At 44.8% G+C, this 19,342-nt stretch overlaps 1 protein-coding gene across 8 annotated transcripts in view; it reads left to right on the forward strand.

The window, feature by feature from the left end:
- The window catches only part of RYR3 (ryanodine receptor 3), a 484,911-nt gene that overhangs the window by 292,488 nt on the left and 173,081 nt on the right, over positions 1-19,342 (forward strand). For 7 of the 8 annotated variants that reach the window (XM_070503827.1, XM_070503874.1, XM_070503852.1 and 4 more), the window contains exons 27-32: positions 123-297; positions 8,815-9,023; positions 10,581-10,756; positions 11,920-11,956; positions 13,544-13,707; positions 16,501-16,666. In XM_070503827.1, coding sequence (XP_070359928.1) covers positions 123-297; positions 8,815-9,023; positions 10,581-10,756; positions 11,920-11,956; positions 13,544-13,707; positions 16,501-16,666 — 927 coding nt within the window. The remainder of the gene's footprint in view (positions 1-122; positions 298-8,814; positions 9,024-10,580; positions 10,757-11,919; positions 11,957-13,543; positions 13,708-16,500; positions 16,667-19,342) is intronic. The other variant, XM_070503834.1, reaches the window with a different exon arrangement.

Genomic DNA, 19,342 nt, shown 5'->3' on the forward strand with positions numbered 1-19,342 from the left:
AGTGAGTGCCTTGTAGAAACCAGATACCACTCACAATTAGGAGAAATCATTTCTCCAGCTGCATCGGGGTTTCTCCATTTCTCCAGCTCCATTTCTTTAAGTTCTGGGGTCTTGTTTCCTAGGGCCAGCGTTGGCATCAAGGGAGTGGGTATTTTGGACGTACCTGGCAGCCAGGAGATGTGGTTGGATGTATGATTAACCTGGATGATGCTTCGATGATCTTCACGCTGAATGGGGAGCTGCTCATCACCAACAAAGGCTCTGAACTTGCCTTTGCTGACTACGAGATTGAGAATGGTAAATCTACCACCTTCCCCCATTCCACCTCTAGGAGCTGAAGGAATATCCAGGGAGAGCTGGGGGAGCTCTTCTACCTCCTTATTTAGGGTGTGCTGACCTTTGCATATTTTAAACCCTGGCGGTGAAGACCAGCCCTTAGACTATCAGTTTTGAAGGAGCAAGACAAATAATAGTGATAGTTGATATGTGCAGCATAAACATAAGCTCTGAATTTCCGAATTGACCACGCAGCTCTCCTCTCATTCCCGACACTGTGCCTTGGCGTGTTAAGGTTCACCAGGCTTCCCAGGGTTACAAAGGAAATGCTAATTGTATATGGACTAAGGTCCCTGGCAGAAGAGAAAAGTCAGTGGATTAAAGAGTGATCCTTTTATTCTGATTTGTCAGTCTGCAGGTTTGTGTAATTGAACTTGATACTTTGATGAGAACCATTGAAACATGAAAGTTCGACATAGCTATTCCCTTGAATGAAATGTAATTTATTTTGAAATTCAGACACGCTGTGAAATCCAAGCATAGTTACACTTATTAATGGCCATGAATAGACTGCCATTAGGGCAGTGCTTCCAGCTACACAAAGGAGCAATTGGCATTTATTTCCTGTGTACGTAACTACATTGCCTACACAAGGCTGTTGGCATGCACGGGGAGGAGCACTGGACTGCAAGTCAGCTGTCTCACTCCTATCAAGCTATGTGGCTCCCAGAGAGGCTTGGCTTGACTTCTCTGGGCTTCAATTTCTTCATCTATACCAAAGAAAAAGATGATAGTCTACATGAGTTCCAACATCCTTCTTGATATAAAATTCCATGGCAATGACTTGATACCTGCCGTGTACACACCCCTGTGCTTCTTGCTCTACCACTTTCTGTTGCTTCATTAGAAACAAGGAGGAAGGCAGAGGGGTTGGGAGGGAAAAAGACTGCTCTGGGTCAGGAGACCTGAGTTCTGGACCTGCTGCTGCCCCTCCCCAACCGTGACATCTTGGGTTGACTTTATTGAACCTCTTTGCACCTCATTTTCTCCTCTGTAAATGATTAGGGCTCCTGGTAGCTCTAAATTTCTGAGACTTTACCAAAAACATAGTTCTTTCCTACAAAGCTAAAAAAGATAGAACTACATCGGCAAGAGCAGCAGAAATGCAAGAAAAAATATATATTTTTAAATATATATATATAAAACAGTCTTTATTTACAGAGTATTTTTAACCTTATAAATCACTTTCACACTTTTTACAGACACCTATTGTCTACAATATGCATATCCAACTGTACCTTAAAAGAGCTTTATAGTTTCTATGAGCCGTATATTTGTGGAAATAGAAAAGTTGCAAGTCAATTTATTTTTCTAGAAAGACAGGATGACTAAAGCCAGATGGGGTCATATTTTAATGCCTTCTGAAAAGACTTAAAATCAAAGCTTTAAAGAAAGAATCTTATTTTTGGAGACAAGTGGGAAAGCCGCTGCTAGCAGAAAGAATGGCTTGTGTGCTGGCTCAGAGGCAAAGGAGAGGAAATTGTGTAGGTGGACATAAGGGCAGCGTAGACAAGCCATCTTCTGACTCTGCTCTTAGGACACAGATGTTTATTGAGTACCCGCCACAGGCGATGCTCTCTTCTTGAGGCCAGGAGGAAAACGAAGAACGAGAAGATTCAGGCACATTCCCAAGGAAAGTGGCTCCCTAGAGTAGAAAGAGTCTGGAGACCGAGAAACTTTTCCTGGCTCTGCTGTGTGTGAACTGGGGGAGGCAACTTACCTATGAGGCTTTGGCTCAACATAAGGAAGAGTTAAGAATCTCACATGTTGTGTAGAGTTAGGAGAACTTTGTAAAGTCCAAAGCTTTGCTCCTCAAAGTGTGGTCCACTTGTTAAGAATGCAGAATCCTAGGGCCCATGTCAGACCTACTGAATCAGAAATTGCTGACAACATGCTCCAGTGGTTGTGTGCACATTAAAGTATGAGAAGCAGGCGTCTACGGTGCATACAAATGCAAGCAGGGGTAGCATCAAGATATTCATTTTCTAGTTGGAAAAAACATAAGACGAAAATATGAAAAGAACTAATAATGCAAAGCAGTAGGTTGGAAATGGCGAATGATGATACAGAATGAAAATTCTGTAAGAATGGGATTGGAATTGAATGTTAAATAAATAATACGAGATGACTACATCTAAGGAGAAGGGAATTCCCCTCAGGGTATATAACTAGAGTAACAGTAGTAGTGTGTTAATAGCATGAGTAATATATGGAATCAGGAAACCACAGGAAAGGGTGGAACAGTTTGAAGATTTGTGTATGGAATTTATGGAAGATGAAGCTGGAAACACAGATAAGGTGCAGATTGCAGCCTCAAATACCAAGACTTAGGCTTTTCGTTCAAGACATTTTATTGTCTAATCTGGGCCAAGCACCCTTGGACTTCACTCTGTAGGACATGGGGCTGTTGTGGGGTTCGAACAAAGAAATACTATAGAGAAGAGGGATGTTTTAGGGTAACTGTGTTTAGAGATCATGAGTGTTGTGATGAAGGAGGTGCCTCATAGACCTTTTGTGTACAGGGACATGATCTGACCTATAGAATAACAAAGTCTATTATTAGGCATCTGTTTTATAGTGGAATTGTACCGTATTATGTTAACACATTATACCGGAGTATCATATCACACTTTAATAACACAGAGACAAGATAATTGGAAGGTTCTTTCGGTTCTGTGATGGCTCAGGAGTCGGCGGAAGGGCAGTGAGAGGAAGTAGTCATGCCATTCTTTGATAACAACAGCCCAGAGGCCTGGAAAAACCATAGAGCATCCCTCTGTGCTCTGCATAAAGTGGAAAGAGGCAGCAATTCTTGCCCTGAGCTATTAGGAAAAGCATCTGTTGAAAATAAAACATTTTGGGCCTTGTAGCCCCTCATAAAGCAAAATCCCCTATATGCTTGTGTTCTAGTGGCCAGCATCCCAGCCTTGATTCAGGCCAACACCCTAGTGGAGTTGTGCTGTGGAAAGTTTTTTTGTCCTTTAGGGGAAGGAATGGGGGCAAGCATTATAATTCATGGCTGTTTTTTCCTCTGGGTTATTTATAAGTTGTCTCCATCCTCTTCTATACCATAGATGATATATTCTTATCTGCCTCATTAGAATTTTTCTAATCGTCATTCCCCACCCGTGTTCCTGGCCTGGACCATCACAGCTCCCAATGTTGTTGCCTAAAGGCATCTGAAGCTCAGAAACTTCCATGATGAAACCTTTGCTATTTAGTCTTCTCTTTTGTTCCATTTAAAGGAAAGGAAGGTAAAATCCTGAACATCCTGTTAGACCTCCAGATGTGACATCTGGAAGAGGCTTTAGAGCCCGTCCCCTGGGCTGCCTCTCTGCCAGGCACTCCCCTGAGGGACATCCTGTTCCTGCTACAGCTTTGGTGTCTACAGGGGCAGCCCCCCAGGCTGTTCCTGCATTGGCCTGTCAGGGTTTAGCAGATCTCCCAGCTCTGCTCCCGTAGGCGGCAGATGAAACTTACTTGCCAAAGTGTCACTGCCATCTGCGTGCAGACACATCAGTACCAAGGTCCCCCTGCCATTCTCCCTTCAAATGGACCCTATGCTTCAGAAAGTGGCTGTGGCAGGAGAACATGCCCTCTTGTTTCCTGTGTTTTCTGCCAGGCCTGTGACCATCTCAGCACTGTCCCTGAACTCTATCTTTTTGAGGATGAGCATGAAATAAAAACTAATGGGTAAAACACGTGCTGCTGGATTGAGACTCTTGAAACATACCCAGAATTGTCTGGGCAGGCATTTAACCACCTCTCTCCAAGATCTCAATTTTTCCACAACTGGTAGTAATTTACTCTCATGTCTTCAGCTTGAAATGGATTGAAAATGGATCCATGGTTTGGATTTTCTAGAGAACTGGTTTCTTTCTGAGCTCCTGAATTATAAAATGGTAACCTCCTGGCTGTCTCCCTTCCTAATCACAAAACCCGTAGGAGGCCTTCTGATACAAAGTTTATCAGATCCTGGGGTCCTCTACAGAATTAAATGCATGTGTTCCTGCCATTTCTTTCCTGGAACAAGAACTCTATGCACATCTTGGTTCAACATAATGCCATTGGCAAATTTTCTCCTCAAACCTCCTCAAAGATTTCAGCATAATTCCACCTATTAGGCCACATGTTAGAGAGAGGGTATTGCCTTCCTCCTTAATTTTTCCATCTTCTGACTTCTTCAGTCTCACTTAAAGCTATGGGTTAATCGGATTGTGTGTGTTGGGGAGGAAGACATTTCCTCTACCCTCTCTGGGTTCGTCTGGCCAGAAAGTGAATTAAATTCACATGAGACAGAATAGCAGGAGAAAATTAAACAAAGCTGTATCTAAAATCTGAGGACCATGGCCTGGGACCTTTCTTCCCAAAGGAAGAAAGGGCACTGAAGAAGTGGGGTGCACAGAGTGGTTATATACCCCCACACAGGATGTTTCACATAGGATTGAAATGTCCCTTTTACAATAGTCGTGAGACTGCTCTGTCAGCACAGCGATTGATGGAAACAGCAGATAGGTCTGCTGTCTCGGTGAACACAGCAGGGTGGCAGGTCTGTTGTCTTGAGCTGGGTGGTCACAGGTGAGCTGGGTGGTCAAAGGTGAGTGCAGCAATCAGTTCCTAGCCTAAGGAAAGATGCTTATCCTTAAGGAAATGCCAATGGTGGGGGGTGGGGGGAGTTGCACCTTTATCTTAGGCCATTTGTTCTTGCCATAGTAAATGTTTTAAAGCAGATATACAGTGCATGCTCAATGGTCACCGTCGGGCCATTTTGGAAAAAAGCAAAGTCAGGCAGAATTAGGTTTACACCAAATGGCTTCTTCATGTACTCCAATATATCCTATTGCTTGCCATTTCTGTTTGTCAATGTATGCATGGGAGAGGCTCAGGCAAGCTGAGCAACCCACCAAAATGGCTGAAACCACCACCCCAAACATCATATCCAGCTAAAGACAAAGGAGGATGTTGGGGATGGGGGGAGTCAGTTACAGGAGGTTACCAGACAAGCACAATAAACAAATGCAGATTTAAGTCCTTGCCTTCCCCATTGATTAAGAGTTTCTAGAGATAAGGTTATCTGCCCTTCCTCCTGATACAGACAGGGAGATATCTTTACAGATGGAGATTTCCTTTACAATGTAAATGTCTCTTACAAAGGGTAAGTAAATTCTACTTTTCAGTTGCTTTCCTGTCTGCAAAGTAACGAGCCCCAAATAATCATCATGCCAGAGAGACATATCTTGGGGTGGCCAAATCCAGGCCCCCACATGTGCAAAGTGCAAATGCTTGCTTATGAGAGTCAGTGTTCGCAGTTCTGCCATGTGGCCTTACCAAATGGAGCTTTTTATCCATGTCAACTCCAGGGAGCCATGTGGCCCCTTGTGACAGGCAGCTTTTTCCTCTAAGGAGCGTGGAGTGCTTTGTGGTCATGGGTCTCTAGCTGCCTGATCCGGAGGCAGGCTGGTCAACTGCATGACACTTAGGCAAATCATTTGAAAAGTGAAGCAAGAGTTAGTCAAAGCAAGTCATTATAGATGAGAGAGAGCAGGCAGCCTGGCCTCAGTCCCCATTGCTTGCTCTGGATTGCTCAAGCAGCATTGTTTGCATGCTGGCTCTGCAGCTTACTAGGTGAAAGACCTTGAGCAAGTTATTCACCTTGCTAAGCCTCAGTGTCCTCATCTGTAAAATGGGCATCATAGTGAGATAAATCTATAGAGCACCAAGCCCAGTGCCTGACACTTAGAAAGTACTTGACAAATATTAGCTATTGTGCTTGATCATCGTTGTTCTCCCATCTCTAGCTATCATGCAGAGTTATAAAGTTACATGAAGTTTTAATACCTCCAGTAAAGAAGCTTTAGAAATGGAGAGACCATTAGTTGGAGCCTCTCTACCAGGTGGAGGAAGCTAATTGAATGTATCAAGTGTTTTTCCCCAGGAGAAAGTGCTGGCACCTTACGAGGATTTATCTTTGCTCCTGGTCCTTTCTGGGTTTCCTCTTTTCTGACTGAAGCCTTAGATTTAGCTTCTCTGCTGCTGCTCTACAGAGCTGTCACAGCTGTGCCCACTTAGCCCCCAGGGGGTCCCTGACACTCGATCCCTCCCATTGCTTTCACATCCATGACTCGTGTTGCCATGCCTTTTTTCAGGAAGTGCTCAGCTCTCCCCTGTGGAGAGAGCTTCTGCCCTGGAGGGACAGCATTTGACTCTGTAATGAGTGTACCCTCCTGCCCTGGGAAATAACCGCTGTTTAAATCTGGGGCACTCATCGCCTGGAACATTCACCCCCTCTCTCGCACACTGACTGGCAGCTGGTCTGAGTCAGAGGGTGTGGGGTCTTGTCCCATTTTGTTACTTGCCCTTCTCATGACCTTGGTCAAGTCCGTTAGCTCCTCAAGTCTGCAATTTTGTCTTCAACAAAGTGCTGTCTCCTGCACTTAGGAATGAGGAGGAACCCAAGTTCCTTAGAAAAAAGGCTTCATGCAAATATTACCTTTTCTCCTGCATGTGTCCTCCATTGTCAGTGGGTTTGTAACTAGGAAGTTATTCAGATGACCTGCGTTGCTCAGAAGTCCTCATCCTTGCTTCTTCCCACTCGGCCTTTTGTACCAGCTGCTCACTTATTCCACCACTCAAGTTAACAGAGACAAAGGATTCCACCACTCAAGTTAATAGAGGAGAGATTTTAAGACATCCTGTCTCTGCTCACGTCAGGGCTGGAACACTTCGTGATCATGGCTCCACAATAAAACTACTGTAGTGACAGTTGTCTGGGTTGCGTTACCCCCTTAGCAGAAACCAAAATACTGTCTTGGGAGTAGAGATGTCTTACAGCACAACATTCACTCTTCTATATCTCATTTGTCGTCCCCTTTTCTGTAAGCTTCTTGGGATCAAGACAGTTTCCTCTCCTTCCTTCTCATCTTTTCATAGCATATCACAGAGCCCTCTTTCCCAATGGGGACCCAAGAAATTTTGCCAGCAGGCAATCCTTATTCCATTATGGAGTCAGATCTCCAAAGGTTCCTTATTTATAAAAATCTCTGTCTATAGAAAGGAAATGGTTCCATCTGTTACAGTCCTGGGCACAACGATGTGAGAAGCAAAGCAATGCTTGGGAGGTTACATGAATGGGTGCTTGTCTGATCGACCTGTCCATCTACCTTCCTGAGGGCCATGGCCACCCGTCCACTCTCAGTCCTCGGTGACCATGAGAGGAGGCTCTCTGTGCAGACATCACCCTCATTCTGCTTAGACTGCATTAAAGCTCTTTTATTTAGAAATGATATTAAACAGTATTAGTGTCCTAAATCAGTTCATAGTTTCTCAATGCAACCAACTTAGCTTGTGAGGGATTTGTTTTTCATTTATGTGACTTATTTACATAGAAACTTTGTGGCTTAAATAACAGTATATAAGCACTCGCTCTAGAAGAGTGCATTTTGGCCTTGGGTTCTGTGAATGGCTGCTCTTACTGTTGAATGTAAATTCTCCCAAAATTGGCCTTTAAATTCCCCCTAAAATAAACACTCCTGTCCTAAGAGTGACACCAGTTGTCTTTTCGGGGGCTCCAATCCCTGTTCTAGTCACCAGCCTTGTACCCCTTCCTCCCCTTCCAAGTGTTCTCCGGCCGCCTGCCTCCGACATCCTCCCACATCCAGGATAATGAGTGCTTTCCCAGCTCTGCCGATTTGTTGGTCCACAATTATGATTTATAAATAGCCCACAAACAAGAACACCAAACAATTTGAACTTCTGCTTTGGTCTGTTCTGCATGGCAATTTTTTAATATGATGAGGATACAGAAGAGAGCTTGGAGAGGCAATCACTGTAGGAGGGGGAAGAGGTGTTTCCTATGGTTCCTACCCAAAAATCTCCCCTTCCTGCTTAGGTGGGGACCAGAACAGTAGACTAGGGGATGCAAGTTTGGCAATTGTATTTTGTTAAATTTTGTTAAACAAGCAGAGTCATAGTGTTAACATTTAAAACTTCCTAGAATCATACCCTCAAAACAGAAAAAACCATTAGGCCTCTCATTTCACTGGAGAAGATGCTGAGACCTAGAAAAGTTAGGCACTTTGCACCACATCATTCTTTAGGTTTCTTGTATTGTTTGGGGCAATATTTTAAAATTTCCCAGGGCCTAATGTCAATTTTAACTAAGGTGTAGGTCAAGAATTTCACTTTTTCTCTCATTGGTTTTACTTTTCCAGCTGATATTTATTTACTTCTTAAGAATAATCTTGGCTTTTTTCCCAAATCATTTTGAATCAAATTCACTTTCTTTCCCATTCACCAAGGGCGGCCATAGACTCCACGTGGCCTCACGTTGTTGAGTTTATGTGCCAGGAAGACAAAGGATGGTGTCCCATCTTTCCTACTGGGACTCAAAGCCGTTAAGGAAGCACAGTCTTGGCTTCCTCACATCTTCCTGAGATGGTACCACAGGCTGAAGCTGAGCTTTCTTTCGCCGTTCTGCAGGCTTTGTGCCCATCTGCTCTCTGGGACTGTCTCAGATTGGCCGCATGAATCTCGGGATGGATGCCAGTACCTTCAAGTTTTATACCATGTGCGGCCTACAAGAGGGCTTTGAGCCTTTCGCTGTCAACATGAACCGAGATGTTGCGATGTGGTTCAGCAAGCGCCTCCCAACGTTTGTCAACGTCCCAAAGGATCATCCACATATAGAGGTAATGTTACACGCAGTGGGTGGCCCTGGCGGAGCAGGTGGGCCAAGACGCTAAGCTCTCGCTAATGCTTCTGTCAACAGGCAGCTGCTTGCCAGCCACCTCCTCACTGGCCCTCAGAGCTGCAGTTTCAGGCACGTTAATTAGGGCAGCTCAGTGGCAGCTTATAAACAGCAACCACCTTGCAGATACAGCCTTGCCGATCAATCCCCAAGCCTTTGGGCCCCTGTATTTTCTTCAGAAGTTCCTATACTGGTATCGTGATGGCAATGCAGTATCCAGAGACCTTAAATGTTACTTTCCTGAAAAAGTTCAACACTCAAGATATCTCCTGGACTTGATCCTTCTATTCCTGTAACTTGATTTCTTTTAGGCCCTGTTTGGTTTCTACAGAGCCATTTCCAACCTTTTAGGCTGAGGTGTAGTAGTTGATTATGATGCTCCCATCTTATAGGGGGAGCTGAGAGGAGCCAAAGATGGTAAGGAGCCCAGTTTGGGTTCTGGCTCCACATCTCCTTGCTCTCTTTTGCCCAAACTCACCATCCACCATGGTTTTTCATAGTGTGTGTGTGGGAGGGAGGTTGATGGAAAGTCAGACAATCAGCTCCATTGAAGTGTTAGATTCAGTGGCTTGCTTCCACCTGCTGTAAGTTCTCTTAGCTCACCTTCCAATCTAAATTCAACAAGCATCAATGCTTAACCCCCCACTTTTCCCCACAGTCTTAAATAGTAGAGGCTTTTATTTCTCTGATTCCTGCCTGACCATTACTTTAGGACCCCTTGGACAAACTGATGGAACCTAGAGACCCTCCACTTAGAAAAATACGCGAACCACACAAAAATAGTTAAGCATCTAGATAGACCCCAGGATAGGAACTGTTCTCTAGAATTTAGGGAGAAATGCTTAGACCATAAGAAAATTATGTCTCAATTTACTTCTTCTGCTTCCCCCCACACGCACGTTTTAAAAATCCAGTTTTGATCTTTCCTCCTCTGATCCAACCCCCTGCAATGCTTGTGCCCTGGTGCTGGGAATGTCCTCAGGGAGCCTCAGTGCTCAGGCTGTGACTGTGGCAGAGGTGAGAAATGCTCTGGGTGGGAGACGGTGTCCTCCGAGGGAGGTGGGATGTCTCTTCTTGAGCTTTGGGCTTTCTAGCACCTTCTCCCATAGATATTCTCATGCCCACCAACAAGGGAAATCTTTGGAAAGATTTTCTTCTTTGGCCACTTGCCCCCTGACCTGAAAGGTCACCCTTGGCAGGCCCCACACTGCATCATCCAGATAGTGGCCCCCTGTGTTGCACCTGTTCTCCACATTTCACCTTGCAGAAAATCCGGTGGACGTATTTTTAAATCTCTAATTTCTCCAGCCAGAGGCAGATCTGTTATTTTCTACAGGACAGGGTCCAAGGAATGATGAAAGTAATAGTTTGGTTATCACTCATGACAACTTTTATAGTTTGCAGACAGCCTTGATGTATGTAATGTCAATGAGGGAAGGAGGGACAGGGTCAAGTTCGGGCCTGAGATGTGTCAGGTAAGGACTCGTGGTGTTTCCAGGTCGTGAGGATCGATGGCACCATGGACAGCCCGCCATGCCTCAAGGTGACCCACAAGACGTTTGGCACACAGAATAGCAATGCCAACATGATCTACTGCCGCCTGAGCATGCCCGTTGAGTGCCATGCCTCCTTCAGCCACAGCCCCTGTCTGGACAGTGATGCTTTCCAGAAAAGGTGAGGGCGGGGCCTCCAGTTCTCAAAGGTGCTCATTGTGTCTGCTGTAAAATTGGCTTTCTGTGTCTTTGTTTCTTACTCTACCTCAACACTGCTAGAACTCTGGGGTTCTCTCTGCTTTCAGTCAGGTAAAGAAGTGAGGATGTCCGTGTACACGTGTGCATACATGCGCTGTGTGTGTTTGAGCAATGTATAATTAGGGGACCAATCAAGCTTAACAGGGTCACATCTGGTGGAAAAGTTTCTGCTCTTTTTGAGCTCTCTGAGTCCCTGGCCTTCTTGCAACCTACAATTCTTGTGTTTTGGAGTAAAAGGAATCTAAGTGCATGAGAGGGTGCAATTGTTGTTGCCTTTGTGTGAACTTAGAAGCTTCTGGAGACAAATACTGCCTTCTTTGCATAACTGTGGTCAGTGTTCAACCCAGCAGCTATGTGACTCCTGAGTAATGTGACTCCTTCCTTCCTGATAAAGAGTATATTCCTTGCTATCCTTCTTTCCTTTAATGTCTTTTTTTTTAAATATTGACCCTAAGCTAACATCTGTTGTCAATCTCTTTTTTTGCTTTTTTTTTCCTTCTCCCCAAAAGCCCCCCAGTACATAGTTGTATATTCTAGTTGCAGCTCGTTCTAGTTGTACTATGAAGGATGCTGACTCAACATGGCTTGATGAGCAGTGCTAGGTCTGTGCCCAGGATCTGAACTGGCGAAACCCTGGGCCACCAAAGCGAATCACGTGAACTTAACCACCCGGCCACAGGGCCGGCCCCCCATTATGTCTGTTTTCAATCGTTGTTGTATGTCTGCCTCTCTGGAGCTGTCTTGGCCAGCTTTCCTCTAATTTCACTATCTACCAACCTTCAAACAAGCACTTGAGAGAACAGGATAATGTATTCAGAGTTATCCCTGCCCATTGTTACAGCTTCCCCAACCTCTGCTTAGCTGTAATTTACCATCTGGGCTGAGGGACAAGAGTTGGAAGTCGCAGCCCTGGCTTGTGGTAGCAAGTTACAAATGAACGAGTTCCAAGACAAGTTGGAATCACTCATGTATAGGAAATGGTTTCCTAAACTGGCCTTCATCATTAAAGGTAGATCAGTTGCCTGTCAGAATTGTGGAATTGTGTATACAGCTGAATAACTAAAGCATGGATTATCTTCCCCCCAGGAAACAGATGCAAGAAATACTCTCTCATACAACAACAGTAAGTAAATGTTCTCAATTATGGTTTTAATTATTGGATTCTTTGCTGTGCCTGGTAACATGCCCCTTACAGCAGAGATCTGTCTAGAGATCCTCTTTAATTGCCAATTACTCTGTCTTTTAATATCCATCTCGATGCTTCCAGAACATATCTATGGCATTTCTCAAATGTGGGAGAGAAAGACAGTTATTCAGTGCAAAGCAGAAGCTCTACCTGGAGCTCCTAATTGGGCATCATGGTGTACTTGTTGCCCATTTGTTACCAGGGACCCAGCACTGCCTTTCTTATTGAAATGAACATTAGTTGGGGAGGAAGAGGTCTTAATTTAATTCTTTTGTTGGCTCTTTTATGTAAACGTCTATGGATCAACTCTCCCATCTCTCTGAGCAGTGCCAGGAATAATGTTGAAAGCAATCAAATGAGAAGAAGAAGCAGGGAGCCAGTCCGGAAGATGGAAGCTACTTTTGGTCCCTTTTCTATAGCTAGACAGTAGTCAGAAAGCAACACTTCTTAATTTCTTTCTTTCTCTCATCCTTCTTTAACACCTGACAAAAGACATTTCTTTGGAAGACATGCTTGTCACCCCTTCTGTGAAGTTATCCTGCAGTCCTGAGTCCATAGGTTAACTGTCAGGAATAAGGTTCTTGCTGCAGCATGTCACACACCTAGTGTGTGCAGGGCACTGCCCCAGGCCCATTGCATCACCTTCCCACCTAATTCCCACAGCAACCCCGGGAGATGGACAGTATTAAGCACTCTGAGGCACAGAGAGGATGAATGACTTGTCCAAGGTCACATGATTAATAGCTGCCAGTGCCAAGTTTCAAGACGCAGTTTGTCTGGCTGACCTTTTTATCTTCCAGTCAAGAAAATGTGACAGATTACACGTAAAAGTAACTTCGTTCAGAGTAAATGTACTCAATTTCATTTAAAAAAAAAAAAAAAGATGAAGCAGTCACTTACCTCAGTGCTTTAGCTGTTATTATAACATCGTGATACACTTCACAGATGGTTATGACGCTTGTCAAGAACTGCTGTAATTCTCACCCCTGCCTGTCACTGAGTCTAATGGTCACACAGAGGGTGCTCGGCCACAGTGTGGGCTTTTTCTTTTACAACATCTTTTTCAAGACTTTCCAAAAAAAATACCTTGGACTTCCCTGTAGAAGTGGAAAGTGCAGCAGGAGTTCTCTGACCCTCGACTGGTCCCTCTCCGAAGGCGAGGACAGTGCTCAGCTCTCCCCTGCAGCCCAAGTCTGCCCTGGTGCCCAGGAGAGGGTTAGGGCTCTGTGCTGACCGTTCTGAGGTGCTGCCACTAATTTCATTAGCAGCATCTTCTGGGCCAAGGGTGGTAGATTGAGTGCCTGGTTCTCCAAGTTCTAAAGCACGACAGAAAAGGGAAAAATAAGGAAGCCAAATTCTATAGTCAGCCATTCCTCCCAGTCTAGGATGCCGGGCAAGTCCCCTCTGGAACAGGGTGTACTTTTTAAGAAGAGAGGACCGTGTGGGCCGCTGTGTTATTTCTGCCTGTCAAGGCTGCTCCTCGTGCTGGGGGGCCGCTCACTCCCCTCTGTGATCTCTCCCCAGCAGTGCTACTACACAATCCGCATCTTTGCTGGCCAGGACCCCTCCTGCGTCTGGGTCGGATGGGTGACTCCGGACTATCACTTGTACAGTGAAAAGTTTGACCTGAATAAAAACTGTACGGTGACTGTTACTCTAGGGGATGAAAGAGGCCGGGTCCACGAAAGGTAAGGAGGCTCCCAAGGGGCTCTTCACTCCCTGTCCCCAGCGGTCTTTTTCCCTTCTACCCCCAAACCCAAGAAGAAGGGAAACATCCCAGCATCTATTAAAAAGGGAAGATCAAGCATAGGCTTAAAGTCCTTAGGTAAACCAGGAGCACCATGGTGGAGAAGTGTTGTTAGTGAAAATAGAGCATAATTTCATCACGTATATAAAACGTGACCTAGGGCTGAGAGACACAGATGGGCAATTGGGAGATCTGGGCTCCCTCTCAGACTCTTCTCCATGATTTCTGGGCAAGCCCCAGTTTCTACAACATCAGAACCAGCACAGAAAAATCCCGGGGTGCTTGAGAGAAGTCAAGTCAAAAGAAATAAAAAGATTTACCACAGCAACTGATCAACTCAGAACTCTTCATCCCAAGAGTTTGCAGTGGCTGCAAGCATGAAGAACATACAAGAGACATAGCACATTCATGAATAATAACCACCAAATAGAAATTAGGGGTCTTTAAAGAAAACATGTTTTAGACACACCCATACGCCCCCCCACCAGTCCACTGGTACTGCCACCAGAGAAAGAACCCTGGGTCAGCTCTGCCCCAGAGGTGACCCTGGAGACCAGACCTTGTTTCCACCTAGTGAGATTAATAATCTTTCCCATACAGACATGTATAGAGACATAATAAGTTGTTTCTCAAGCTGACGTTCATCCCCACAAAGTCAGGAACATTTTGCAATCAGTGCTCTTCAGATGCTACTGGCTCATCAAAGACTAGTGGCCAGAGGTCAAGTACAGTTGCTGGGTCATAGGGGACCATCGTGGGCAGGTGATAAAGAGCATGGACTCTGGAAGCAAACTGCTTGGGATTTAAACTGGGTTCCAGTACTTACTAGAGGTGTGACTTTGGACCAGTCACTTAACCTCCCTGGGCCTGAATTTCCTCATCTATAAAATGAGAATAATAGTTCCAATCTCATAAAGTGTTGTGAGGTTTAAATGAGATAGTACATAGAAAAATGCCTAGAACAGTGCCTTTACCCAAGCACTCAATAAATGTTATTATTATTACCGTTACTGAATGTCTGTCCTATGACAAGACCCAGAATAGATGCTATAAGCGACATCTGGCTAGGTAGGAAAGGAGAGTATGCAAAAGCAAGTGATCAATTCTGACTTTGCTCTTCAGCCAAAAAAACAAAAGGCAGACATGACCGTCCCATTTGGGTTTACTTCTCCAGTTTGCTGGCTGTGCCACGCCAGACAGATTACTTGATTTATCTGAGCCTCAGTGACCATATTTATTTCAAAAATTTACTGACACGTTAGCACCTAGAATAAGACCCAGTAGACAGCACGTGTTCAATAATTCATAGTTCTTTGTCTTGCGTAATAAATAAATACAGGATCAATTTTCAGGTGTTTTTAGGCATTTCATATCTGGGCCCTTTAAAATATGACAAGGCGTGGCATTTCACATGCCCATAGCTTCAATACATTATTGATTGAATTCTGTGTAGTCATCAGTGTATTTAGTACTCTAATCACTAAAAGCTGCGGTACCACAGATGCGGTTTAACCTTTATGGAACTCTAGCAATGGCTATAACTCTGTGAAGTGGTAATTTTCACTGGCCCTGCCTGAGGGCATTCACGCTGAAAAACCAGCCCAGTTGGTGCCCCAGAGGTGAACATATGCTTACAAAGGGGATTTACAGTTGTAGGGAAAAGTGATAGACTTCTAAAATTGGAAAAAACCTTGGAGAATTCTAATCAAACCCTTGGCTTTCCAAGGTCAAATCAGATTGGCCTTAGGAGGTTTAATGGGGCTGCTCTAGCATCAAGTATAGAGTTGCTCTCCCCTTTAGCTTGAGAAAAATCACTTCATGTTACTTCAAGTGATGGAGTCCCTCAGGTGATGTACACAGGGCTGGGCATGGGAGGAGAGCAAATCAGCTGTGTCTTGCCCACAGCCATCGTGAGGGGGTCTGGGAATCACCTCTACCAACTCGATACTTCTCCAAAGCCCACCCAGGTTTTGAAATCTTACAATTAAGGATTCAGGCTTTGGAGCCTTAAAGGCTTTTTGGGTATTATAGCTGGCTTTTAAATCCAAATGCCTATGATGGAGTTTGCATTCTGGGGGTTAGGAGACAGCTAGCCGAGAAAGGCACCCAAGTTGGCAGGTAGTGAAGAGTGTGAGTTGGCAGGTAGTGAAGAGTGTGAGAGGCAGAACTCCAGGGGGCTGGGACAGGCAGCACAGTATAGGTCATGAGGTGAGATGGCATCAAAGACAAGCTTTATCTACTTTGTCTGTCTTCCTGGGCCCAGGCCAGCCATCTTAAGGAAGTAGGCCTGAGTTTTCTCATGTCTTATAGCCTTTTGCTCTGACACTGGACTGGGACTCTGAAGGCAGATTTTTGTTCTTGCGCCTTGTACCAAATCCCCATATAAGTCCACCTATGGTGGTCACCCTCTCTGGGCCTCCACTTTCCATCTCTAAGGTGGGAATACTACCCTCCCCATTATGTGTTTCAGTAGGGGAATTGACGCTGACCTGGGAACAGTTACCTGAACACTGTGCTCTGGAGGGAAGGAGCCTGGTAGATTGCCTTGTCCCTAAACTGAGTGGTTTGTGCCTCAGGAGACTGGGGTGAAGCTGAATGAATCCACTTAAGAAAAAAATTATTGGGGGCTGATTAGAAAGCTTCTTTGGAAGCTTTGGGGGCTCTTCATTCCTGAGTCCTGACTGCAAATTGCCCCAGTCCAGATTCTGTGCCTTTTCCTCTCTTTGGCTCCTAGTGTGAAGCGCAGCAATTGCTACATGGTCTGGGGGGGAGACATTGTGGCCACTTCCCAAAGATCAAGTCGGAGCAACGTGGACCTGGAGATTGGCTGCCTCGTGGATCTGGCGATGGGCATGTTGTCTTTCTCGGCCAATGGGAGAGAACTTGGCACCTGCTACCAGGTAGGGGTAGCTTCTGGGGCCAAGACAGGGGCGTCCCAGGCCTGAGTGCCTGAGGCTCTGCTCCTCATTCTTCTCCATGTTCAGCATGTGGAGTTGATGAGCCCATATGGTCCAAACGCCATCTAGGAAAACAAATAATAAAGTGATTTCATTTTGTTAAGAGATGGGAAAATATCATTAGTTGGTTCATCAGATATGCTGGTCATCTTTCTAGAAGATAAGATGGGTTTTCCTTGGTGATAAGCTCTAAAAGGTCATTCATTTATTCCGTAAGTATTTTTTGTGCAACTCTTATGTTACCTGTGCTGTGCAAGATGCAAAATTTAAAAGGTGAAGAGAGAAACTCCTCATTTAAGAAACTTACACTCACTTTAAGAAACTTCTATACTCAAAATATAGACCTATAAGAACTGATTAATTTGCCAGGGAGTATCCCCTTTGCAAAAAATTTATTCTCATTTCCTATGGATTCCTTACAGAAGTCTTTTAAAATGCATTTATATAAATAATGTGTTTCCGTATTTCATTGACCGTGAACTCCGATAGAACTACTCAGGATAAACATCAATTATACACATGTAGGCTTACCTGTCATTAACCACAAGAAGACTGATCTCCTTTAAGCAGGATTTTCAGCCTTGATGGCCAGGCAATCTTGGGAAATGCCACATACTATATCCTCCTTTTGAAGTTTTGCAATAAACATCGGTACAGGAAAATTTTGAGAAATGCTTCAGAAAGAAACCTGCCTGACCAAGTATTTCTCTTATTATTTAACCAAGAAAGCTTTTTTTTTTTTTTTTCACTTTAACAATTAGTAACATTCTCTAAGCCTGGAGTTCTAAAGAGCATACCATGGGAAAGGCTAAGGAGTTAAATTTCTGTATTAAACCTTCTTGACACTGCATGGGGAGAATGGAGAGGCTCACGTGTGTGTTCACAGAGAACGTTATCCAAGTTTGAGGAGGGAAGAGCTTCCACTGAGAGTGATCAGGAAAATGTTCATTACCGAGAAATCCTGATTTTGAAGCAAAAAGGAATTCTTCCAGGTGGAAAAAGAGGAGTATAGTAGGTTGAAAGAATGGCACAGAAGCATCATGGAGAGAGAGGATTGTAAGGGATGTTTGAGGAACAATGGACAGAATAGAATGGGGCCTTTATGGTTAGTGGTAACAAATTCATTTGGAGAGGTGGGAGGTATTAACAAGAAATGAGGAGCTCCTGAAGGTTTCTGACCAGGACAATTGCAGTCCATGTTTAAGGAAGCCTAACTAACTGCAGCGGATAAAAAGCATCCTGCTACTATGTAAATGGATAAAACCCCAGATTCGAGAATCAGCCCCAGGTTACAGCCTCCAGGCTGAAAAGCTCCTTGGCAGTCCTTTGTCTGGCCTGTGGTTGGAGAGCTGGAGTCTGGAGGGGAGAGAGAGAGTAGCCACCCCAAATCTGAAATGTTTGGTGACCAAGAGCAGATGGACCAAACCCTTCCTGCGGGCCAGGGACAGCCTGCTGGCATGGAGGCACTCTTCAGTACCTCCTGCAGTGGGTGACACTTTGTGCACCTCCTTCTCCTCCTGGGAAAAGGTGGAATCATTAACACCACACAGCAGGCTTCGTCCAGCAGCTGAGACCCAACCAGCTGTTCCCAGAAAGAGGCCTTTGCAAAACCAGGCTTGGAAGCAGAGAGTGAAGGTATTATTCTTCTAGTACTTTCTCATGATTCCACCTTCCCCCTAGTCCCCTAAGAAAACGCTTATGGACATTACTGCTGTCTTTCAGAATCCATTAGCTTTTTCCCATTAACTTTTGAAATGAGTTTGACTGAAGGGTCCTCCCCGAGCTGCAGAGAGCTCTAAAGCATCTAATAACTTTTAAGGCTCGTTGGGCTTCGGAGGTCCCTAAATAAATAAATAACCCAGGGCATTCACAGCAGCAGTGACTTGGCTGCCTCAGGGACGAGCCCATGATGTTGAGGAGATGTTACAACAAAGAGCAGAATACTGTGGCCATCTTGGTCCCATCGTTCACTGTAGTTCCTGGGTGACATTGGGCTGGTCTGTTGTTTTCTCTGAGCTGCATGTTGGCACCTGCCTTCTGGATTGCCTTCCTCTACTCCATGCATATAAATCTTGATTACTCTGCTCAGTGGTCCCAGTCCTACCTCCCCACCCAAGGAATGTTGCTGTGCATGGGGAGAATGTCAGGGCTCTGCACAGGGACCTTTGCTAGGCTCGCACCCAGCCAGCCCACTTCTCATTCCAGGCGAGGCAGTAATGTGTCCAGCCGTGCATATGGTCTCCCAGCAGTGGGATAATTGTTATTCTGCAGCTGTAGCCATTTTCATTTTTCAATTATCTCAAGAAGAGCAGGGCAGCAATATTTATACACTGTCTTTCTATTCAGAAAGGACCGGTAACCAAAATAATGAGAGAAGGATTCTCTCAAACCCTGTTTCTAGACCTCCCCATTAAATACTGCTATGCAATTTGAAAACCTTTTTCTGTCCCACTTAATGTAATCATGGGAGAAATGAGAAATAAAATGTATGTCCAAGAGATACTCCTCGGTCATTGCCACCCCAGCCACACTGCTCTGAGAACAGAGGCAGCTGTAAGATTCAGATTTACGAGAGGGGTTAGCTTTCAATTCAGGCTAGTTTCTATGTCCTGACCTTCA

The sequence above is a fragment of the Equus asinus genome, chromosome 2 (genome assembly GCF_041296235.1).
Source record: "Equus asinus isolate D_3611 breed Donkey chromosome 2, EquAss-T2T_v2, whole genome shotgun sequence".
Lineage (NCBI taxonomy): Eukaryota > Metazoa > Chordata > Mammalia > Perissodactyla > Equidae > Equus > Equus asinus.